Source organism: Rhinatrema bivittatum, chromosome 5, assembly GCF_901001135.1.
Source record: "Rhinatrema bivittatum chromosome 5, aRhiBiv1.1, whole genome shotgun sequence".
NCBI lineage: Eukaryota > Metazoa > Chordata > Amphibia > Gymnophiona > Rhinatrematidae > Rhinatrema > Rhinatrema bivittatum.
The window spans coordinates 313,009,669-313,034,963 of NC_042619.1; the positions used below are offsets into that span (position 1 = coordinate 313,009,669).

At 42.8% G+C, this 25,295-nt stretch overlaps 1 protein-coding gene across 2 annotated transcripts in view; it reads right to left on the minus strand.

Annotated features, from left to right (window-relative positions):
- The window catches only part of EGFL6 (EGF like domain multiple 6), a 149,488-nt gene that overhangs the window by 77,145 nt on the left and 47,048 nt on the right, over positions 1-25,295 (minus strand). For both annotated transcript variants that reach the window (XM_029604336.1, XM_029604335.1), the window contains exons 2-5: positions 23,437-23,549; positions 13,344-13,436; positions 8,764-8,883; positions 8,195-8,314 (exon numbers count right to left, since the gene is read on the minus strand). In XM_029604336.1, the coding sequence (XP_029460196.1) occupies positions 8,195-8,314; positions 8,764-8,883; positions 13,344-13,436; positions 23,437-23,549 (446 nt within the window). The remainder of the gene's footprint in view (positions 1-8,194; positions 8,315-8,763; positions 8,884-13,343; positions 13,437-23,436; positions 23,550-25,295) is intronic.

A 25,295-nucleotide genomic window follows, 5' to 3' on the forward strand; every position in this document is an offset into this window, starting at 1 on the left:
GGGCCTGGAGAGAAGCTGAAGAGTGGCAGGCATAGCGGAGGCCCAGGGCTGGAGGTCAGGCACAGTGATGGCCAAATCCAGGAGTCAGTCCAACACACAGACGAACAGGAACACAGAGAACAGGAACCGGGAACCATAAGAAACAGGAACACCATGAAGACATAATTCAAGGATCAGCAACGAGTACTCGGAATACGAGGAGACCTGTTACAAAGGCAACACTATGGAGCGAGGCCTGAGCTTTTATACGCTAAAGAGTCTGACTTCAGCATCCGGGTCTTCGGCCAGGTTCCTGCCGCGGGCTCTTTAAAAGAACTAGTGATGTGCGCGCACCTAGGAAGGGGCGCGGAGCTGATGGTGGCGTCTCTCTGCGGGCCACGCAGAGAGGCCCAACGAACAGGGACATATTGGCTGGCAACACTGGGTAGTGTGGCAGGACCGGAGGCACTGGAGGGAACCCGAGGTTGGAGCTGGCGGTCCATCGCCGCCAGAGAAGAGGAGCCAGGCACTGGAATCCATCTGAGAAGGTGAGAGGACCACGTCGCGGGGCAGCTGCGGGCGGCAAGAATAACATTTTAAATATCGGGGTTATATTGGCCATCTTCTAGTCTTCAGTTACAATGGATGATTTTAATGATAGGTTACAAATTAATTGAAATAGGTCTGAAATTTCATTTTTTAGTTCTTTCAGAACCCTGGGGTGTATATCATCAGGTCCAGGTGATTTTCTGCTCTTCAGTTTGTCAATCTGGCTTTCAAGGTAAAGGAGATAGAGCAGCTTTAAAACTAGAACAAGGGGGAAAGCCGACAATTGCTCAGCAGTGCATGGTTCGGAGGGAGGTATCGTTGAAGGATACTAATGAGACAGGAGAGTTAGGGCATCCCAACAGAGAGGTTTTAATAAAAGCAAAAGTAGTCCATGTGCCTATAAGTAAAGAATCACCTGAGCTAAAGAATTCCAAATTATCCCTATCAACTGAAAAGCAAATTAATACAAACCAAAAAAACACACTTTGAAATGTCTATATGCCAATGCGAGAAGTCTAAAGAAGAAAGATGGGAGAGTTAGAGTGCATACCAGTGAATGATGAGATTGACATAATTGGCATCACAGAGACTTAGTGGAAGGAGGATAACCAATGGGACAGTGCTAAACCAGGGTTCAAATTATATTGCAGTGATAGGGAGGTTCAACTTGGGGGGCGCACTTTATGTCCAGGAGGGCACAGAGTCCAATGAGATAAAGGTCATACAAGAGTCTAAATGCACAGTAGCATCTTTATGGGTAGAAATCCTGTGTGCTGGATAAGAGTAGTGATAGCAGTATACTACCCTCTCCCTGGAAAAAATGTGACACGGACAATGAAATCAGGGAAGTTAACCAATTAGATAGTGCACTGATAATGGGAGATTTCAATTACCCCAATATTGACTGGGTAAATGTAACATCAGGACATGCTAAGAGGTAAAGTTCCTGGATGGAATAAATGACTGCTTCATGGAGCAATTGGTTTAGGAACCTACACGAGATGGAACTATTTTAGATCTAATTCTTAGTGGAACACAGGATTTGGTGAGAGAGGTAATAGTGGTAGAGCCTCTTGGAAATAGTGATCATAACATGATCAAATTTGAACTAATGATTGGAAGGGGGGGGGGGGGCAATAAACTTTGATAAAATGAAGAAAATTGAACAAAATTGAAAGGTTCAGATGCAAAGGTTAAGACTGTTAACAGGTATGGACATTGTTTAAAAATACCATCTTAGAAGTGCAGTCCAGATATATTCCTTGCATTAAGAAAGGTGGAAGTAAGGCCAAATGATTATCAGCATGATTAAAAGGTGAGATAAAAGAAGCTATTTTAGCCAAAAAGATTCTTTCAAAAATTGGAAGAAGAATCCATCTGAAGAAAATAGGAAAAAGCATAAGCATTGTCAAATTAACGGGCGGATTTTAAATGCCCTGCTCGCGTAAATCCGCCCAGATTTACGTGAGCAGGGCCCTCGTGCGCCGGCGTGCCTATTTTGCATAGGCCGCCGGCGCGCGCAGAGCCCCGGGACGCGCGTAAGTCCCGGGGTTTTTTTAAGGGGGCGTGTCGGGGGTGGGGCCGAATGACGTGGCGTTTCGGGGCGGGACCGGGGGCGTGGCGCTGGCCCGGGGACGTGGTCGAGGCCTCCGGACCAGCCCCCGGGTCAGATGACGGTGCGCCAGCAGTCCGCTGGCGCGCGTAGATTTACGTATCTTATAAAATCCAGCGTACTTTTGTTTGCGCCTGCTGCACGAACAAAAGTACGCGATCGCGCTCTTTTTTAAAATCTACCCCTAAATGTAAAACATTGATAAGTCAGGCTAAGAGAGAATTTGAAATGAATTTGGCCATAGAGGCAAAAACCCATAATAAAAACTTTAAAAATATATCCGAAGCAGGAAAACTACGAGGAATTCAACTGGATCGTCATATGATCGGGGGTTAAAGGGGCTCTTAGAGAAGATAAGGACATCATGGAAAGACTAAATGAATTCTTTGCTTCCGTGTTTACTAATGAGGATGTTGGGGAGTTACCGGTTCTGGAGATAGTTTTCAAGGGTGATGATTCAGATGAACTGAACAAAATCACAGTGAACCTGGAAGATGTAGTATGCCAGATTGACAAACTAAGGGGTAGCAAATTACCTGGACAGGGTGGTATATACCCCAGGATTCTGAAATAACTCAAAAATGAAATTTCATATCTATTAGTAAACATTTGTAACCTATTATTACAATTGGCCATTGTACTTGGAGAGTGGCCAATATAACCCTGATATTTAAAAAGGGCTCCAGAGGTAATCTGGGAAATGGAGACCTGTGATCCTAACTTCATGGCCGAGAAAAATAGTGGAAACTATTCTAAAGAACAAAATCACAGAACATAGAGAAAGACATGGTTTAATGGAACACAGTCAGCATGGATTTACCCAAGGGAAGTTCTTGCCTCACAAATCTGCTACATTTTTTGAAGGGGTTAATAAGCATGTAGATAAAGATGAACCAGTAGATATAGTGTATTTCGATTTTTAGAAGGTGTTTGACAAAGTCCCTCATGAGAGGCATCTAAGAAAACTGTAAATTCATGGGATACGATGCGATGTTCTTTCGTGGATTGCAAAATGGTTAAAAGGAAACAGAGTATAGGATTATATGGTCAGTTTTCTCAGTGGTAAAAGGTAAACAGGGGAATGCCCCAGGTATCTGTACTTGGACCGATGCTTTTCAATATATTTATAAATGATCTGGAAAGGGATACGACAAGTGTGGTGATCAAATTTGTGTTGACACAAAATTCTCCAGAGTAATTAAATCTCAAGCAGATTGTGATAAATTGCAGAAGGACCTTGCGAAACTGGAAGACTGGGCTTCTAAGTGGCAGATGAAATTTAATGTGGACAAGTGCAAGGTGATGCATATAGGGAAAAATAACCCTTGCTGTAGTTACACGATGTTAGGGTCTACATTAGGAGTTACCACCCAGGAAAACGTTCTAGGCGTCATAGTAGATAATACATTGAAATAGTCGGCTGTGGTGGTGCTGTGGTGGTCAAAAAAGCAAAAAAATGCTAGGAATTATTAGGAAGGGAATTGTGAATAAAATGAAGAATACCATAATGGCTCTGTATTGCTCCATGGTGAGACCGCACCTTGAATACTGTGTGCAATTCTGATCACCGCATCTCAAAAAAGATATAGTTGCATTTGAGTAGGTACAGAGAAGGGCGACCAAAATGATAAAGTGGATGGCACATGTTATGCTCAGGCTTGTGGACCCTTGGGCCGATGGAAGGATAGTATACCTTGGAGGAAGATCCGTAGGTTCTCCCATCGGGTGGCGAAGAAGGAACAGAAGAGGTGACCAACTGACCCTCGGCACTGGAGACGGATGCGACTGTGAAGGCAGATGAAGAGTCATGACGTCAAGGAACGGAGGTGTGTCTTCGCCTCTGGAAGTCTGCGGTCCCCCCAGGAGGAGCCCGTAGGGACCCGGACCGCTGGGACTTAGGTGGACCTTTGAGAGGTCAAGGAACAGATGTACGGTGCAAGGGCTGTCTGGAGCTTCATCCCTGGAAGCCCGCGGTCCCCCCGGGAGGAGCTCGTAGAGACCCACGCCGCTGGGACTTAGGTGGGCCCTTGAAGGATGGTCAGGAAGAGGTCCAAGGTCAAGTGCCAGAGGGTCGTCGCTTACCAGTCCGAGGTCACACACCGAGGGATCACCACTTGCCAGTCCGAAGCAACACACCAGAGAATCACCGCTTGCCAGTCCGAAGTCAATACCAGGAATCACCGCTAGCCAATCTGAAGTCAATACCAGGAAACAGCCGATCCAAAGTCTGGAACCAGGAATACCAAGACGAAACTGGAACAAGGAGTCAAGACGCTGGAACTCACCGAAGCAAGAAGACTCACCAAAGCAAGAAGACTCAACTCTCACAGGAGACGTTGCCAAGTCGAGGAATGGTCAGAGGAAGTCTCCTTATATACTTCCTCTGGCCCTGTAGATAGGAATCAGCTGCAGGCAATTAAAGGGACGAGGTCCCTTTAAATCTAGTGAAGAGGTGCGGCCTCGTGCCTAAGGATGGCGGCAGCCATCTTGGATCCGGGCCGCGGAGGAGAGCAGCAGCGGCCGCGAGGGAGGAGCAGGGACGGCTCCGATCCCGGCGGCCAGCCCGAAGGCCTGCGCCGCCACGCGGGGGTGCCGAGCTCAGAGCAGGGCAGTCGGCCCCGATGCTACCGCTGGCCTGGTCGGCAGAAGAGGTAGGGGGCCGTGCCCGCAGCCGTCCGCGGGCGCGGAACACTACAGAACAGCTCCCCTATGAGGAAAGGCTGAAGAGGTTAGGGCTGTTCAGCTTGGAGAAGAGACGGCTGAGGTGGGATATTATAGAGGTCTTTAAAATCATCAGAAGACTAGAATGGGTAAATGTGAATCATTATTTACTCTTTTTGATAATAGAAAGACTAGTGGACACTCCATGAATTAGCAAATAGACAAAAAAAAATTGGTTAAAATTCTTTTTCACTCAATGCACAATTAAGCTCTGGAATACGTTGCTGGAAAATTACTGTAGCTGGATTTAAAAAAAAGGTTTGGATAAGTTTCTGGAGAAGTCCATAAACTGCTATTAATCAAGCTCACAGGTAATAGCCACTGCTTATTACTGGCATCAGTAGCGTGGGATCTATTTAATGTTTGGGTACTTGCCAAGTACATGTAACCTGGATTGACCACTGTTGGACCAGGATGCTGGACTTGATGGACCCTTGGTTTGACCCAGCATGGCAACTTCTTATGTTCTATCTGAAAATGCCATACTGATCTGTGAACCTGCCTGCACTTAACAGGCAGCAGCCTATCACTGCAGCCCCCACACAGGGGTGCTATAACTTACTCCTACAGTTTCTCTAACCTAGGTTTTGACTAGGGCCAACCACTGGAGATCCAAAGGGTTCTCTACAGACATAGCACATCTGGAGTGCTTGACTGTGTGTTAAACTGCATTCAAGCTGTTGGGGCTAGGGGTGTGTGGAATCAGGGCAACTTCCTAGGATCCTGCGCTTTGAGGACTCCACACCCCTGTGGCTCAGCAACTTCTGGCGATGCTCATTCAAATTCCTGCCCTTCAGTGAGATTCCCGCCAGCCAGAATGATGAGCTTGAGAGCAGCGCTTTTTATTTGTGGATCCTCTGCTAGCTTACATCTGAAGTGTGAACAATGAAAAGCTCCATAGTCTTTCAGTACCCACTGGCCATGCACAGATCAAAGCTGACAGAGGAAAAGGAGGCAACTGCAGATAAGAAGCACTACTCTCTGATTCCTGCCAGCCGGAGGGGATCATGCCAGGGTAGGGGAGAGAGATGAATGAGGGGTGGAGGAGAAGAAAGAAAGGTGATGGTTGTGTCAGGGAGAGGGGAGAGGGATGAGTGTATTTGTGTGTATGTGGGAGGGGGGCTGCGGGGGTTGTGGGAAAGGAGAGAGAAATGATGTTTGTGCTGGGGAGGAGGTGGGGTAAGAGAGAGAGATGATTATTATACTGGGGGTTGGAAAGAGATGATGCTGGAGTGAGGGGATGAGGGAAAGATGACGATTGTCCCACTGGGAGGGTAAAGGGCTGATGCTTGTTCCAAGGGGAGAGGATAGGGAGAGAGAGAGAGAAGATGGGGATGGATCTTCCCGTTTGTCGGGGTCACCTTTGGTGGCTGCAAGATGGTGAATTGCCCTTTTCAGCCCCAGAACAGTTCTGAAAAAGATACAGACAGGCAGAGTTCAAACCAGTTGGGGGACCATCAAAAGCTGGGAAGCACAAAGCGAGAATGTCACTCATTCCAGTAAAAAAAACCCAGAGGACCACACCATATTGCTATTCCAAAAGCTAGATAGAATTTATTCAAAGTCCACAGGAAAAAAAAAAAATCCAAGAAGAGCAGAACAACAGCGAGAAATTCACTTCAGTAGCACAAGTTGAAGCAAAAATGCAAACAGCTTTATACTTCCAAACCTTCCACCACAGCGCAGATGTTACTCACTGCGGTACGGTGAGCAGTTTGTAGCTGGCCAGAGAATAGCTTCAGGCTAGAATCTGGCTCTTTGCTCATAAACTTTTTATTACTTGCTGAAAAAGAAACAGCAACAGCGCTGTTTACCTTAGCATGTTTCAAAAGCAAAAAATACAACAATGTAATTCCCAGCTCGTTGTATTGGCCTTTACCTGACTCACATCTCTTCCCCTGGGGCCCCTTGTTCTCTCTGGGCCTAACTTTTTATCCCTTTCTAGGGAAAACACCCTCAGAACAGAACTCCCTTCCTGTCTGTGGCTTCAGGTGGACCAGGCTAAATGTCTGATCCCAGCCTTTTAAGGAGGGTCTACCATGCACTCTGTTACACTCACAATTTCTCTTTACTTCACACATTGTCCTCTAGTCAGGGCTTCCCCAGTCCAATCCCACCAAGATCCTTTACTCCTCAGGACCTTTGATTCTGTGCTGGATTCTCCTCTCCTGACACAACTCTGTCCCAAGCTGTGGACTCCCCAAGGCAGAATAGCAAAATCCTAGACTACTGAGGGATTTTCTTTACCCCCTTTGAAAATCATCTTGGGAATTTTTCACTCTCCGCTTTTCTCCAGAAATAGGAACATTTCTCACTCTCCTACCAAAGCCGCAGGTCTCATCCTCGGCACCACAGGCCTCTTGACGTGCGGGAGTCTCAGCTCTCCAGGTCACTTTCTTAGACCACAACCCCTGGTCGTCTCTTCTGTATCTCCTCCCAAGTGCTTGAGAAAGCACCTTTTATAAACACCATCCCCTTTAGGAGAAGGCATTGCCTTGTCATGCCACCATTTCTGCACTCCTCTAGCACCTCCCAGTTCTGGAAAGTTCCTCATTTTAACAACACACCGTTACATTTCATAGTAAGGCCTGAGCTGCTTTACCAGGGATAAAAAATGTTATATTTAATGGTAATTATATTTAATGATTATTTTGATTTGTTTGTGAATCATTTATGTTATTTGATATTATTTAAGTTGCTCTGGGTTCTTTTTGGAGAAAGGCAGCATGTAAGTGCTAAATGAAATGAAATGCTTGTGCCGAGGTGGGGTGGCGAGAAATGATAATTGTGCCAGGAAGGGCGGTGGTTAATTTGGACCGGGGCCAGACTCCACACACACACTCCTTGGGTCAGCACTGAGTGTGCTGTAGAGAAATGTCTCCTATTCTATGTCGATTAGGTTGTAGGGCCACAGGTGAATCAATCTCCTATCTCCTATCTCCTATCGTTTACTTGTGTAAATTAATAACCTATTATATTATTAATAACCTATTATATTATTAATATATATATATATATATATATATATATATATAAATATATATATATTAATATATATATATTAATAACCTATTATATTATTAATATTGTGTAAATTAATCTCCTATCTCCTATCGTTTACTTGTGTAAATTAATAACCTGTCCTTTCTCTTCCTCTAAGCCAAGTTCTTATCACCTTGTTATATGTAACTGCCTTTTCAGCACTTTGTTATTGTTATGTTTACTTTGCACCCCTGTTTTATGTGAACCAGCATGATGTGACTGCTGTCTCGAATGCCGGTATATAAAAAATCTAAATAAATAAATAAATAAATAAATGAGGATCTAACATACCTACACAAGTCCTCCCATTTGGTCCCAGATGAAGTCCGGATGAAGGGCATAGGCATCGGACCTCACCCTTGACCTCTTCACAGCCATACTGACAGTTCACCATGGCACATGACCTAGAATCTTAAAACCAACAGCAGAACAGGGCTGCAGTCACACTAGCAAGTCAGCAGATCAGTATTGATTAATTAGAGCTTTTTCAGCAAAGAACAAGGAAAGTTCTCCGTGCATCTTTACACCATTGTGTGGCACTATCGGAGACTGAATATTTGTTTTTAAAAAATTCAGAACATTCACAGATCTGTCATCACAAATATCCACTCATGTGCCTTCTATCTGGCCTCATGTCTGCAAACTGCCTGAGACAGGTGAACGACTGAATGTCTAGAAATATTCCCTCAGTAACTTATTTTTATAACATTTCATTCTCTGTCTTAATCTGCAAAATATTAAGGGATTTTTTATGTACAATATCCACATTACAATTCCTCAACAACAGTACTTGCTCTAAAGTTTTGAAAGGGCTGGTGTGTTTACTGTATCTTGGACCATTTGTGATGTCTGTAACTTACTTGCACATGTGCCATCTGGCATCAGCACGTACCCATTGAGACAGTAGCACTTGTAACTACCGTGAGTGTTCATGCATCTGTGTTCACAGGGACGTGGCTTCAGCCCACATTCATTCAGATCTGCGGAAAACATATCATTGAAACATGTTCAAAAAAAAATGTTTTTTTTTTTAAACAACTGTTTCCCCAAAGGAAAGAATCTGAGCCAATGGCTTGTGAAGCAGAGTTCAGTGGTAGAGCATCTGGCTCAGCATCGCCTGAATAGAAAGTTACCATGCGGAACCTACTACAGCTGAGGGCTTGTAAACCGTATGTGCAGTACTATTACCAAGGGAGGTGGCAATTATGAGCTTGCTAAGATCAGTGCTGTTCCACTGAACTATGCTTGTGCCACCGATGCACAAGCTGTACAAAATATGCATGATTTCAAGGGCAAAAATCCAAAGGTGGAAGAGCTCTAGAGATGTAAGGCAGAATTTTAAAATAGCCAAGTGCATAAAAAAATGGGGGTTATGCGCATGGCCGGGCCTTGTGTGCACTGTGCGCATTTTCAAAAGGGCCACGCACGTAACTCCCATTACGCACAGAAGGGCCGGGCCAAGAGAAAGGGGCGGTCCAGGGAGCAGGGGGGGGAGGGGGAGGGGCGGGGCTGGAGGCGGCCGGCACAGCAGCCATTTGCCACTGTGCCGGGGGACACGCAAGCCAGCAGCCTGCTGACGCGTGCAAGTTGCTACTGCTCCTGAATGCAAAAGGTAAAATAGCAATTGGGGGTTAGCTAGGATAGGGATAGGGGGTGGGGAAGATAGGGGAAGAGGGAGGAAGGTCAGTTAGGTGGGTTGGAAAGTTCCCTCCCAGTCCGCTCCTTAATTGGAGGGAACTGGGAGAGGCCCAATCTCGTCGCTGCGCATACTTTTATAAAATTAGGCCCCCCCCCTGTGCGCACCGCCTGCACATGTGCGCACGGATGATAAAATCCGGCGTGCATGTGCGCGTGGCCCACAGATTTTATTACATGCGCTGGGAAGCACACATGCACCTGTTATAGGTGCAGTATGTCTTTCAGCAGGGTACAGCTGCTTTTCTGCACTTACCGGCAGGTTGCAAGATGATTGTGCAAGTTCGGCAGAATTTTTGAAGCCATTTACATGCATAAAACCTGGTTTTCTGCGTGTTAATGGCTGTACTAAAATATTGCTTGGCTGATTATTTCCGTACTTTTATTGCAAACTGAGCAGATACATTCCAGGGATCGTAGTTGTGGTGGAGTTGGCAAAAAAAAAAAAAGTACGTGCGTATGTTACATCTTCCAAAGTGGAGGTGTAACTTTATGTGAGGGAATATATATGCATACTTGGCCAATCACCCCAGTATTTTCAAAGCAAACTTAGTAATGTGGGCTATTTGAAAATTACCCTCCCAATATAAAAATACAAATTAAATTAGCCCACCAGAACACTAACTAAATGCTAAAGGACAAGTCCACCAACTATCATCTTGTGCTGTCCCAGAGGCTGATGGCTTTGAAGCTTCCATTGGTGGATGAAGAATTTCCTATGAGATGCCATTTTGGAAATCCCAAAGCCCATAATGATGAAAGTATAAAAATGGACCATCTGTACTCTGCCTTCTCAATAGTGCTTTGTTGTTTTATGTTCTTTCCCCCCATCTTGAAAAATACTATGAGGGTGCCTCTCCCAGGGAAGTCGTTCCACTGTCATACTCTGCATGAATGACTGAGTGGGGATAGTACAGAAGCCAAAAAGCAATCCTTTCGCTACACCTAGTACATGGTCAGATACATTTCGAAAGCAATGTGTAGAAAGACAATACCATGATGTGTGCATGTTTCAGAAAGTTGCCCACCCTTATTCTAGGTAAAAGTGTTGCGAGCATGGACCCTTGGCCCGAGGTGCTGTTGGCGCCACCTGTAGGGGAAACCCCAACAGGGCCCCACTGTCAGGTGGCGAGACTGGATGGGAAGCAGAGGCCAGCTGAAGATTTGCCACTACCAGCCCACGTTCCCCGTAGGTTGAGCCCTTGGGTGCTGGGGCCAGCTGGTCTTAGGTGGGCCTCTGCATGGATGATCCCGGGAACACGACCAGAAAGGGTGGAAGCAACCAGGAACTGAGAGACTGTGGCAGGAGAAGATGTGGTCAGGTTCGGTCCAGAGATCAGAGGCAGGCGGCAGAATATGTGGTCAGGTCTAGTCTAGAGGTCACAGGCAGGCAGCAGAAGGCGTAGTCAGGAAGCAGTCTGGGTCAAGAGCCAAGGTCCGTCCGAGGGAAGAAGGACAATGGAGCAGGAACTGGCGCGCAGGGACAGGAACTGGGAATCCAGAGCAGGAGCAGGAACAGGAGACGGATGCAGGTACAGGAACACAGGAACAGCAACTCTGGAACTCAAGCAGACAAGAGCGAGGAGACCTGTTGCCAAGGCAAGCTCTGACTTAAGAGCACACTATTCTAGTCTCCACATGGTTGAGCTACAAACCCACACTAACTATTCTGTTCCCTCCCCAACTGATTGAAACAATCCTTTTGGTAGAGAACTGGTAAGATCTCTACATCTTTTATTTTAGTGCTTTGCTTTATCCTGTAAGTATTGCTGGAATCTCTTTTACCAATGTGGTTTGTGATTCCAGGATTTTTAAATCTTTCTCCTGTAACCACCCCTTACAAATCAGAACTGATCTGGTTTCTCCTAGGCTATCATGCATAGGCTCCTGGGAATTCCTCTGGTGGGGGAAGGTCTTTTGATCTAGGGACGTTCTCTTGGGGTGTAAAAACAAATACACTTCCACACCAGTTTGTATTATTCCAAAAATAAAGGAGTTTACTAAGAAACGTTGATGGTGATAAGCTGACAGAAAATATATTTCCTTTGAGAAACATCTAAATCCAGTCACATAAGTTCTCAAGCATGCAGAGGTTTCCTTGAATCCAAACACTTTCTTCAGGCTACTCTTGGGGAACTTCCTAGACTTTGGGATTCTTCTGGTGCTTGAGTTAGCCTTGGGACTCAGTATCTTTCCTGAAATCTTCAAGCTGTACAGGGTAGGAAACCTTAGATAAGAATGGTATCCTTTTTACCTTTGAGGCTCTCCTCTGAATTCACATTGATATTGCACCTCTGAGGAAGTTCCAGCTGACTACGCTCCCGAGTCAGAAAACGCCTGCAGATTCAGAGACTCTGCAGTCTGTCCTACTCCTGGATGTCTCTTTCAAACTCAGAGATGTGGATCTTCCCAAAAGAGCTAGAAGCATGGCACATGCTTCCCCCTCAATACAAATCTTATCAAGATTCCCACGCTCCAAGCATTACTGTCTCTTTGAAACCCAAGGACTCTGACCTTGAATCCTGGGCCTCCTACAGAAGAGAGAGCCCAGAAACTTCTGCGATACGAGTTTTCCTCAATCTCTCCAACCTTCAGGTACCACCCATTTGGGAGTATCTGAACATTACTACACCTTCTCTGACCTTATAGCTATGTGCTCAAGAAGAGGCAGATTCCTCCTGTAAGGAAACTGTAGGTTACCTTTCACTCTAAATGCTTAAAGCTAAGAAAAAGATATTTCATTATTTGATATAAAAAAGCAAGAGGATCTAGGGTTAGCGACTTACTCATTATTACAAAAGGTAAATCAAAGACTATGTCCAGAAAAATGGAAACAATTGGCAACCCCCAAGAAAACCAAATGGTTTCTGCGCATGAGAAGAATCTCCAATGTTTCAGCACCTGTAAGGTGTCTTGTAGGTGTTAAGAATGTGATATTCTGATAGTTCTATTTTAACCAAATCTAACCACAGAAGCTCATTTACATTTTACATTTTGAAAGTCAAAAAAATTCCATGTACTGTAGCTTTCATGATTTTGGAAGTCAAAATAATTCTGAGATCATACAGTTTTTATAGGAAAAGGAAGACATTTTGGAAGTTAGTTACTTATACCCTCATATAGTAGGGCAGTTTTGCACATTATTTGATTTAATAAAACCCTTTATGCAGAAGTTAAAATGAAGGTCTTTTTCACCAAGAGTATTCTGTTTAAGAAAAAAAAACAGATTAGATGAGTTACTAGTTAAACATGTTATCCATCCTGGAAAGAAAATTTGGAAAGTGGAAACAGTGAAAAGTGTTATAATACAGAGCAAAAACTGTAAATAATTCAAAAAACATGTTTGGGGAAAATATGCTGTGTACTTTCAAGAAATATTAATGACTTTTTGGTGATTTAATTTTCATGTTTAATAAAACTAAAACATTTTTAGATTGCTATAATTTAACTGATAACATTGGTTTAGAAATTAACAATACTTTCCAAATCTGACTAAAATGTATATTTGTAATGAAAAAGATTCAGGAATTTGGTATCTTGGTCCAGCCAATGATCAAACAACAATAGCTGCTTGTTCCAGACTGTCAGGAAGTTTTATTGTAATGATAGCAGCAGTCTTGAAAAGAATACATTAGTGAGCACATCCTTATTTCAAGGATAGGACTTTATCAGAGCACAATTAACCACACCATAGTACTAACACCAAGAATCTGAAGTTTATAGCAAAAGGTTTATGTTCACAAACCTTGGTTGCAGCTTTTTCCAGTAAATCCAGAGAAGCATTTGCATTTATTTGGGCCAACACATTCACCATATTTGCACCCATGCTCACAGACAGCTGAGGATTGGAAATGAAGAAAGAGAGATTTTAAAATCGGAGGTTACTGGGAATTGACAACATTGTATAGGTTAAAATCTGCTGAAGTGTACAGGATATCCTTAAAGCACCAATAGATCCCTCCCATTTGAGCTAGACACTATCAGAACTTCAGTTCCTAGTGCTACAAGAGATTAAAAAACAAACAAACCCCAGAGATCAGGATTAAGTTCTATCTTCTCACTCATGGACTGTGCAAAGAGCTAGCTGGAAAACAATATATTCCATTAATAGTGGAGCGCCTATTTTTCAGAAAGTGACTTATCAATCTACCTTTATAAAGCTAGTCATCCTCTGGTAAAGCAGGTTGAAAAAGCATAACTAAAAACAATAGCTTTCTTGTCTATATAAATACCATGCATGCGCATGCAGGAATGATGGACTGTAGTAACAAATTTCACAGATTTAATATACGTCAGATCATTGATAACTTTTTCTTATGTATACTTAAAAAATACACAATTTACTGGCAGCATAACTAGAAGAAAGTAGGCATATAGGGAGGAGGAGGAAGAACTAGAAGAGGAAATATAGTAACGCAGCTTTTGTATGTCTTAGACTCAAAATTTATGACAGATAGGAATTATTTATGTTCTCTGCAAGAAAAGTCTCACTCCTTATTTCACATGATGGGCCTTATTCAACAAGTGGAAAATGTGTACTCCCACCAGTTGTACACAGAATTTGCGGTCTTTACTTAAAAAAAAAAAAAAGATCGAGAGAAACACCTTGATTTTCTCAGTTTCAATATCAAATATCCAAATTGGTTCACAGGTTTCCCCACTGATACCAGATCACAGTGATACAAGATCACCAGACCGCCAGCCAGTCAGAAGCAGGCAGACACTGGGAGAGTAATTTTCAAACAGCTCGCATGGGTTAAAGTCTTTCAGGTACTTCTTACCCGCAGACCTTAGCTGTATATGCTTTCTTTTCTACTTTGTAAGGAACACCTAAAAGGAATTCCCTCCCCTCTTCCCCCACACTCGTGTCACTATGGAAAAAGTCATTATTAAATAAGGCCCTATGCTCCTTGTTTTGGGAGCCGAAACTGCTTCACAAGGACTTCTAACAGTTTGTCTTTGAAAGAGAAATGCTGCTTCTTTGTTTTGTGTTGGTTTTGGTTTGTTTGGGATTATTTTGGGAGGAGATAAAGGAGGTAAGTTTAATTATATTCATCACCACCTACAAGATCCTAAGAACCCCACTGACCTAGCTTAAAAAAGCACTGGCATCAGCAAAGAGAATAAGGCTTTTTCCTCCATTAATATAGTCAGCCTATTTGCACAATGTTTTCCCTTTTACTTATGTAAGGGTTCCCTACTATCGTAAAGGGGTCTGTGGCCCCTTCACTGAGGCCTCTGCTCCCGGCGGAGGATATATTGGCATTGGCGGGGTAGTGAGTGGACTAAACAATTTGTTACGGCACTCCCCTTTGGGAATGGGCACAGTGGCACAGGGCAGGCTGTTGGTCAGTGACGCCCAAGAATATTCGGGCCAGAAGATTTGGCGTTGAGAGAGGAAGAAAGCTAGAGATTACATTAGTTCAATGTATATTTTGTGAATGTTATGTTGTGCTCCACACTGGAGAACTTTAGGAAGCTGTGGAATATAAAAGCGTTTATATCAGTCACTAAGTCCAGTCTCTCCTCTCTCTGCAGGGGTTTGGAGTTCCAGGAAGGGAGGACGTCTGCCTTCTGCCCCATTGTCTTCAGTCCCCTTGGCGAGCGTAGAAGTCCACACAGAAAAGCTCCTGTGGAGGTGCTTCTGATATCGCGCTATAAATAGCTGCTCCTGAGGGATCCAGCAACGCGGTGGAAAGTGTTTCAGTTCTTACCTTGCGTTTCCTGTTTCTGTGGGGGGAAAGAAAACCCCTGATCTGAGTTCCAAGTGTGAACAAAGATCTTTGCAGGAGGAGTGAGACGTGAGTGTCGAGTGTCCGTCCCAAGGTAACGAGGAGTGTGGAAAATAAAAAGGACAGCAGGAGAAGCAAGTGCAGGAGAAGGATTTAAGTATTTGGAATGTCAGGTACAAAAAAGATCCGTGGGAGCCAGGAGCCCAGCATCTGTCCAAGGGGTCCTTACACTCCAGGAGAAGGAGTGAGGGTATTCCAGGGGGGCGCACCAATAAGGATTAGAACCCCACCTCCTTGTAAATTCTCAGTATCTTCTTTTTGGTTGTTCATACTGAAAGTCTGTCATATGCAAATTTCAGATTTGATCTGTTTAGTAAAGACTTTTTATTTTGTAACATCACTACCTTGGGTCAAATGTTTCCTCGGTACTTAACAAGCCAAATGTCTTGGATCTTGAAGGTAATTATTGCGCCCATCACAGAATCTATGCCAGGGCATTTCAGGACAGTTGGAACTAAGGCCTGGTATTGAGTGTGCCACTCAGCTTAAAGGTGTACCAAGAAAGGGGTGTTTCATAAAACGTTGCCCAGTATGGGACCTAAAGGTGCAGGAAGCCTGAAACTGGGTGATTCTATGCCAAAATATCAATATCTGGGACTTTCAGAAATGATAAAATCTGATGAAAAACCATAAAAAATACCTGTTCCTGTTGCTGGTTAGGTAAGATGGAGGAATCTTGTGAAAACCTCAGAAAGAAAGGTGATCTGTGTATGTCTTTGATGATACCAGTGACATTGAGCCCATCCAATTGTGAGCATAGAATGACAGGACAGGCAGAGCACGTCCATGTCTGCATAAGGCAGAAACTGCTATGTGAAAGTGCTGTGTTCTGTGAGATTTTTGGTTTTATAGAGAATTCCACCAACACTGCGGCATCACTGAAGGAGCCATCAAAGAGAAAAACATCACTGTTTGCATCATTGTCTGAGACATTGATTAACAGGTGAAGATTTCTGACACTGTCTGATTCAGAGGGGGAGATGGCAGTCTGCCATTTCACCCTTTCCTGCTACAACCACTGCTACTACAGCCAGCCCGCTTCCCAAGGAGTAACAACAGGAATGGTTCCCGTTTAAAGAAAGGCTAAAGAGGTTAGGGCTATTGAGTTTGGAGAAGAGAGGGCTGAGGGGGGATATGATAGAGATCTATAAAATCATGAATCAGTTATTTACTCATTCCAATAATATAAGGACTAGGGGACACTCCATAAAGTTAGCAATTAGCACATTTAAAACAAATCGGAGATATTTTTTTTTTCACTCACTGCACAATTAAGCTATGGAATTCATTGCCAGAGGATATGGTTAAGGCAGTTAGTGTAGCTGGGTTTAAAAAAGATTTAGATAAATTCCTGGAGAAGTCTATAAACTGCTATTAATTATGTAGTCTTAGGGAATAGCCATTGCTCATTTCTAGCATCAGTAGCATGGGATCTAGTTATTGTTTGGGTACTTGCCAGGTACTTGTAGCCTGGACTGGGCCATTGTTGGAAACAAGATGCTGGGCAACTTCTTATGTTCTTATTGTTTCCGATGTAGCGGAAAACTTCATGAAGAGGTCCTGGCATTATATATGATGCCATCAACCTCTTTTACTACTCTGGTTGTCTAGTGCATTGGAGGCCACTGGGCACAGTAAAGCTACTGACTCTTCATCACAAGTGGGATATCTTAGTAATGGGCCCAGAGTTGCCACGACCAAAAGCAATCACCATTTCAGGCCAGGTACTTTACCAAAAGAGAGACCCATGAGATCTCTGAAGATCTCTTCTCACTAAGACTGATCCTGTCTTGGTTTTGGGAAGACTGTCCAGATGGAGGCAATCTACCCAAGGTTCAGTTGGAGATGTGAGGCCTAAGGAGAAATCCTTGGATCTCAGTGACTCCAGTCCTCATAGGCCTGCTAAATCCCCTCGAGGGAAAGGAAAAGGACGTTCATGTGAGGAGTGGTCGACCAGAAGTATTGTGTCATCCTGTGGTTCTGGAGGAGCACTTCTTAGTGGATATCAAGAGTAGGAGCCTGGGCTGCTGCCGTGGATTCATAAGTCTTGCAGAAGGAAGTAGAACAAGTAGTAACCCCAGTGATTAATCTGCTGGTATGTAGGCCCAAGACCAACAGAGAATACTGCAACAGGTCCATGGAGCTTCATAAGTCTGGGTACAGCTGTGGAGCATCAACAGGGAGTGTGTCTCCATTGTCAGGCAACCAAACCCCTTTTGGGAGCCAGTGATTCCTCCATGACCTGCAGTGAACTCATTCCCATAAAGTGGAATGACTGGATATATCAGCCCTTGCCTGTAAAGGTAAAAAACTAGTTATGAGTAGTTCCTAGCCTAGTGGCTTCCAACACAGAACTGGACAGAATATCCCAGGCTGAGAGAATTGTGTGAAGCAAAGTTAGATCCTTGTTTGATCTGCAATTTCTTTATGTGCCATTGCATTTGATGGACTTTGTTGAGGAGACACTTGGTTGACTGGAAAATGGTTAAGAATGGTAGTGACCCCCTTTTCATTAGGAACCATTCAGATTATCTTAAGGAAGCAGAAAAGAAGACGAAGAATTTGACAATGGGTTTGAACACACACAAACATCATCTGACTGAAAGTGGAAAGAAGTTTTACCATCTAGATTATGTCCTTTTGAATGGAGTTTCAGTAAGAAAGTCTCACCCAGCCCTTTATGAGCTGAATATCCTTTTCAGTAGTGAACTGGACTGTTCCCTATCCTGAACAGTGAATTTAGCTGTTTTGTCATTCTTGAGATGAGCAAGTTGCTTGTGTTCTTCAAGGAAAGAGGACCAAAGGTGTTATCGTTCCTCTCTTGCCTCTAGTGTGTCTTGTTATTGTCACAGGTTCCAGAAGATGGGAACCACTATGTCTGTTTCTGGTTCCCCTTGGAGGAGAGCATGAAAGAAAACTGAATCATCTTCAAACAACTAGATGACCTGGCTAGTCAAGAGGCCTTGAAAATTTGCTGCCCTGCTATTGATTTACCATGATTAAAATGATAGAAATCAATGTATTATATGTGAATTGATTTTTTGTTTTGAAAAAAAAAAAAGAATTCAAAAGTGCCAAAAAACTATGACAGTAGCTTGAAAACAAGCATGCAGGTGCCCATATATGGGCCCATATATGGAATTTTAAATCATGTGTGCAGTTGCTCATATATGATTTAAAATACGCCTACCATGTGTATGTGTGTGTACCTAAATTTAAGCTAATATTTATTTATTTGAAAACTCATATTCCACAGTTCATAGCAAAATATAAATTAAAGTACAAATCATGAGAATTATTTAAAACATTTAAGTCAATTAGACAAAAGAAAATAAAAACAATAAAATTAAACAAGATGTTAAAACAATGTAAAAAAAATAAAATGATTAGAGGACTTTTACCTATCTTCAAACGCAATTTTAAATAGGTAGATTTAATGCCTTTTTTAATGTCTTGCTGCATGCTATTAAATGTAATTTTTATGGAACAGCATTCCAGGTAATGGGTCCTGCAACTGAGAATGCCCTTTCACGGGTAATGCCCAGCCTGGCTACTTTGATAGAGAATATTTCTAGTAGATTTTAGTTTTGGGATCTAAAAGCATGAGCAAATGTATTTTGAGTATCTTCCTTAGGATTTTGTCAGCTTTAATGCGCAGGTATGCGGATTTTAAAATATGTGTGAAGGACTTTCCCAGTTTTACCAAGCAGTCCACCAGTTTGCCCAGCCTATTTCAAGATCATCCAGACCCATCTGGTTCTTCATCTTGCACTCCCCCCAGTTGACCCTGACCCCTCACCCTGTTGTGTTAGGCCTAAAAAGTGATTTTTGCAGATTTAATCCTCATCAGGAGCAGCAGTAAATATACATGGCTAACGAGCCACCGTGCGCTGCGGCCGCCGGTTTTAAAATACGGATTTACTCTATGCGCGTAACTGTTGGTCCCGCCCCTTTCCACCACCACCCTTTTTTTTTTTGCATGAGCACAGGCTTATGTGCTCTTAATTAGCGGTTTTTAAAATACGTGTCACTCATGCGTGGCCCAGTTATTCGCGTATATGGGCCTTTTAAGTCGAGCAACGCTTTTAAAATTTGCTCTTATGTTCCTTTGAATGTAATATAAAACAAATTCATTTTTCCATATAGGTCATACTCGCTCTACCTAGTGATCCACACCCTGCGTTTAACTTTATTTTTCTTTTCAGTTATGGGCAGGGCCGGAGAGAGCAGGAATTAGGTCCGTGCCAGCTAAGAAAAGTAGGCCCCTATGTAAGGTTCTGATGTGATACTTAATAAGAGAAATCGTTTTCTAAATTTCCCAAATAATTGTTATTTATTTAAGAAGGCTTTACGAGCTTTTCTGTTAGCAAATTCTTCAATTACAATTGAAATTTTTATTTATACTGTGAAAGATTTCAAAGCGGCATGGGATAAGCATTGTGGATCCATAAAGGCTAGAGGATGGGAATGAAGAGAAGAGCCATGGGGGTGGCTTGCTGGAATGTTACCTGGTGATCACCTGGTGATTACTACCCTTACTCAAAAAATCCCTTGCATGGTTAATGCAACCCCAACATTGCTCTCTGCTTCAATGGCAAAGGGAAATGTGGAAAAGAGGATTTACATTCAGGCAACAACCAACAAGGACTGAACTTCACAATCTGGGTAAACAAATAATTGTGGGGGTAGCTTGCTTATTACAGCAGTTACTACCCTAAACCAATTAAGCCTGATACATCACTTTGAAAGCATATACAGCGTTGCTATCTGCTTCAACGGTAGGGGGAAGTGATAAAAACAGGATTTACATTCAGACATCATCCAACAAGGCATCGATCTGTGCAATCTAGGTAAACAAGCATCGGGGTAACTTGCTTGATGCGGCAGTTACAACCCTTAACCATAAGCCTTATGTTCACCTTTGATGCAACTCCAACATTGCTCTCTGCATCAATGACAGGATGGCAGGAAATTTGAATCAAACAGTTACCAACAAGAGCCCTGAAGTTGGTGGTTGATGGAACAAATAAGTATGGGAAAATAAGTGTGGAAGCTTGCTGGGCAAACTAGATGGGCCGATTGGTCTTTTTCTGCCATCATTTCAATGTTTCTATGTTTCTTTGTAGAAATAGATATATTTAGCTTTTTTAAAAATTTTGCCCAACAAAAGTAGGCCCATTGAACATTGAAGGCCCTAGCCAAATGGCCATGCTGGCACCCCCTCTCTCCTGGAGTGGTTATGGGGAGATGCAATGGAATGCTTTGACTGAATCCATGCTTATTCTGATAATTGTTTTTCACAGGTTTTATGGCTGGTTGAAGGAAGATGGAGAGTGGTATTCCTTGTTCTGAAGAACTCATGAATATCATTTTGAGTGGATAAATGCTGTAATAGTATTTTATCAGTGTAATGATGTATTTTTTATGTTTTAGTGTATTTTACCATCTAAGATGTGGGAGTACATGCTGGTGTGAGAAAAGGACCCTCTGTAGCTCATTTGTGTGTTTTTGAGTGTGGGTTTGAGTTTGAGTTCATGGCATGTGGAAAATCTTCTGGATCAGTCTGGAGTACATCTCACCACCAGTTCTTTCCATTGTTTTGTCTAATTGAAAACTCTGTTTTATGAGATAAGTCGAATCTTGTAAGTGACCGGAGAGTAACAATAAGGATTTCTGTCTTGGGTTTTTTTGTGAATTAATTTCTGTCTGTTCCTTGTAACTCAGGAGAAATGACATAAAATGAAAATTCATTGTTGTCTATTGATTAATTAATTAATTAATTGATTGATTTAAAGTTTTCTATACCATCTATTTAAACTAAACGGTTTACATAATAGTAATACATTCATAAAAGAATAAAACAATGAAGAGATCAAATTCTATATGTTGTAAAACATTCAATAAAACTCATAGCATAAAACAATTGTCTTAAAAATTAAAAACAAAATCATAAAAACATAAAGCCCAAATTATAAAACAAAAAACCATAAGACATAAAAACATAAGACATAAACATAATCATAAAACCTGCTCAGCCTCATGCTAACTCCATCGGTATTAAAAGCGCAACATAGCCAGAAGTAGAAAAAGAAATAGAATGCCTCATTATGTCTTGCTGTATTGAAATGCTGCTATAAATTTATATTGGATGTGATGGTCTGGAATGTACTTTATCTCCTGTTCTGTGCTGGACACAGACACACTTGAGAAAAACCTATTTCACTGGCGGGGCAAAAATGGTGTTATGTGCCACATACATACAGTATGTATCTCCGTACAACGAAATGCTGCCATCCACAGAGCCAGCCAGTGCCAATTTTACATACTGGCAAGAGGGGAGTGCGTGGGGTAGAGTTGTTAATTTTTAAAATTTCCATTGCCACAGAAATTACCTTTTACATAATTGCCCACCCGATATGTGAGTAACATATGCGTGTTTGTCATGTTCGTGTATAAGTTTACCCAGGCTGAGCGAAGGTGTTTCTGGGGGTGGAGTGGGGTAGGTGTTTGGACTTGCACATGTACATTTTCACCTGAAATTTGCATAGATCATTTAGCAAGTGTAACTTGTGTGGGTTGATTTGGTGGGATAATTTTCAAAGTGGATTTGTGCACGTAAGTAAACTTTGAAAACTGGTGTTGTAACTTTTGCATATATTTACAAAATTACACCCATTACATCCAATAAATGTGAATTGCAAAAGCTCTAAAAATATCTAAAAGGGAACTAAGCTATGAAATCCATGTTCTCAATCTGTGTGATGTTACACTTAAAGCAAATAATGATAGGCGGTCAACTGTTCTGAAAATCTACTTAAAGATTTCTAGCACATAGAACAAATATCTTGCATACTGACTATGTGACTGTTGTAATAAGCTGTGCTAAAGCCGCAATGGGCTTTTGTGTGTATAGTATTTGCATGCATTTGTGTGCTTGTTTTTCCTGCGCTAATCTTACACGTGTACGTAAATCCATGGCCAACGTGAAACAAACATGTGTATAAACCCGCTTAAAAACCTGTGGCTGCTTTTGCACGATTGCATGCAAATGGCATGGAAAGGAAGAAATAACTATTCACGGGCTATGCAGGGAACCACGCATCAGCTAGTGTGGGTTTTTGTACATGAGTTTTTTAGTGGCTGGGTCAGGGCAGGAGCTAAGTTAAAGTGCATGTCTGGAGGCCAGTTTATTCCATTGCTGGCATTAGTATGGTTGTGTATCTGCGCCGCTCTGGGGTAATCATGGATTGCCTTCACTTTTTGCTGATGCAAGGGTACATTTTGCAGGTCGGCTGAAGAAATCTCTGCTGCATTTACCGCGCTTACTGGCATCTGCTGGTACAGCTGTCACGTGATCGGAGATGGAACATGAAGGGGTTAGACATTGCTCTTCAGTCCCACTCCCGGACCACTAGCTTTTGCACTGTTTTAAGAAAGGGGAAGGCTTTCGCCCCGTGAATCACTCGCGGGTCACCACATTAATGTGGACTTCAATGCGGGTTTCTGCTCGGTTTACTACATAGGGCCTTGACCATACATGTTTTACTTTTGCGTGGACTTTCTGTGCACATCTCATTTGCATACCCACCTTTTGTTACATCCCATGGAGTCACCTGCATTTGCCACGCACACTAAAAATATAAGCATAGACAACATCGGCCCCCGTATTCTGCCACAAAATTACACAGTACATCTTCCCCTCAGTAACTAGCCTCAGGAATACTTTACTCAACACAATCACTGATCCTTTTTATTGTGAATCTCTTCACCCAGCAAAGAGCATTCTTTAGAGATACTGCTAACAGTAAAGTATCATGTATGCATTTGAAAAGAAGAAAATGAATTTGATTTATAATTATTTTTCAAAGTTAACAAAGTCCTAACTTATAGCAACCAACCATCTATGAATTTAGCATCTTAAATGTTTATCTTGCTGTGATGTCCACCAGTCTGTCTTCTTCAAGCCTGTGTCATGTCCATCAGGACAGTGCATTGTACAACTTAAGCATATGACCTGTGAAATGTTGGAACTGGCTGTGTGGTTACCTTCACAGTGGCCTTTGCTGTTCCTTCTCCATCCATAGCAACATTCCAGACTGGGACCATAGTGACAAACTCCACGATGGTTTGCTGGTATTAGTTGCTTGAGACTTCTCGAACTATGGATAAAAGTAGAATGAAAAGATTCACTGCACTGGCAACAAATAACACTCACATCATTGTACTGATATGTTCCCCTAAAGGCGAAGGCACTGATAAAACAGGATCGTCCTAGTACTTGCCATACTTCATACGCTTTCCCTAGGATAACATTTTGTGTTCAGCTTCTGTGGTTGCCTTGAGAAAGGCCTGTCAGGCCCAGACTCCAAAAAGGAAGCCTTCGTCACTGTTTCTAAAATCTGGGGATATGGACACCACCTGCCTCCCAGATGGATGCACACAGATGTTGAAGCTGGAGATCAGGCTCACTTGCAGTTTTTCATGTTTTTAGTTGCCATACCAATTTATAATAGATCACAGCATATAATATAAGCCAGTGGCCTTGCCTGCATTCCTCATTTTATTTTGGGATGCATTTATGCATCAAGAGAATAATTTTTCAAATGGTCTTCTTCTGGCAAATCAGTGTTTTACATGCGGAAATGTCCTTTTACAAAATCAGCCACCCAGTATGCTGAGAATATCATGTTTGCGTGCAAGTGGTCCTGGACCAACAGAAGGCATTCCTGGAGTAGGCTTGGGGAGGGCTTTGGGCTTACATGCATACTTTTGGATCGTAAAATTGTATGTGAAAGTTTTTATGAAAAATGAATTCACTCATTTTAGCGGGTGTAACTTGTGCGAGGTAGATTTGGGTGGATAATCTTCAAAGCGGACTATTGGGCATAAATCCACTTTGAAAATTGGTGGCCCTTATTCATGTATTTGCCGACTTTTTTTTAATGCATAACATTACAAAATTAGTCCCTAAGCGTGTCCAGTTCTTTTTCTTAGATGGTCCCAAAAAACAAACCAGAAGCCGATCCAATATAGCTATGTAGCGACCAAAACAGATGAGATCAGTGTATAGGCAAAATATTTTATTCACACAGTATGAGGTAGATCTTAAATAAGTACGCATACTTATTTAAGATCTACCTCATACTTTGTGAATAAAGCAATCAGCGCAAACAAAAGTATGCCGGATTTTATAAGATACGCGCGTATCTTATAAAATCCGGGGTCGGCGCACGCAAGGCTGCGAAAAATTGGCAACCTGCGTGCGCTGAGCCGCGCAGCCTGCCTCTGTTCCCTCCACATCCCCCACCTTCCCCTCCCTTCCCCTATCTAACCCACCCCCCCAGCCCTACCTAAATCCCCCTACCTAAATCCCCCTACCTTTGTTGTGCAAGTTATGCCTACCTTTGTTGTGCTTCAAGCAGGTGTAACTTGCGCGCACAGCCTCGGCATCCCCCGGCACAGGCCACAGTGCTGGGGGACTCGGACCGCCCTCCCGGCCCGTTCCCGAGCTGTCACCACACCCCCGGACCCGCCCCGGACCGCCCCCTGACCCCAGACATGCCCCAGACACGTCCTCTCCCGCCCCTTTTACAAAGCCCCAGAACTTACTCGCGTCCCAGGGCTTTGCACGTGCCAGCGGCCTATGCAAAATAGGTGCGCCGGCGTGCAGGGCTTTTAAAATCTAGCCCTATATGTTTTGGTCGCTATAGTTCTTTTTATTATACATCTTTGGGATTACACATAGAGGATCATTTTCAAAGTTATTTCTGCGGGTTAAATAGTACTTTACCTGATTAAATGGCCTGTAACAAGATTGGTAAATATTAACCTGGCTAAATTAATAATAACCCACAACTAATATACAGAAAACAAAAGTAAGGGCAAGTGTATATATAGATTCTCTT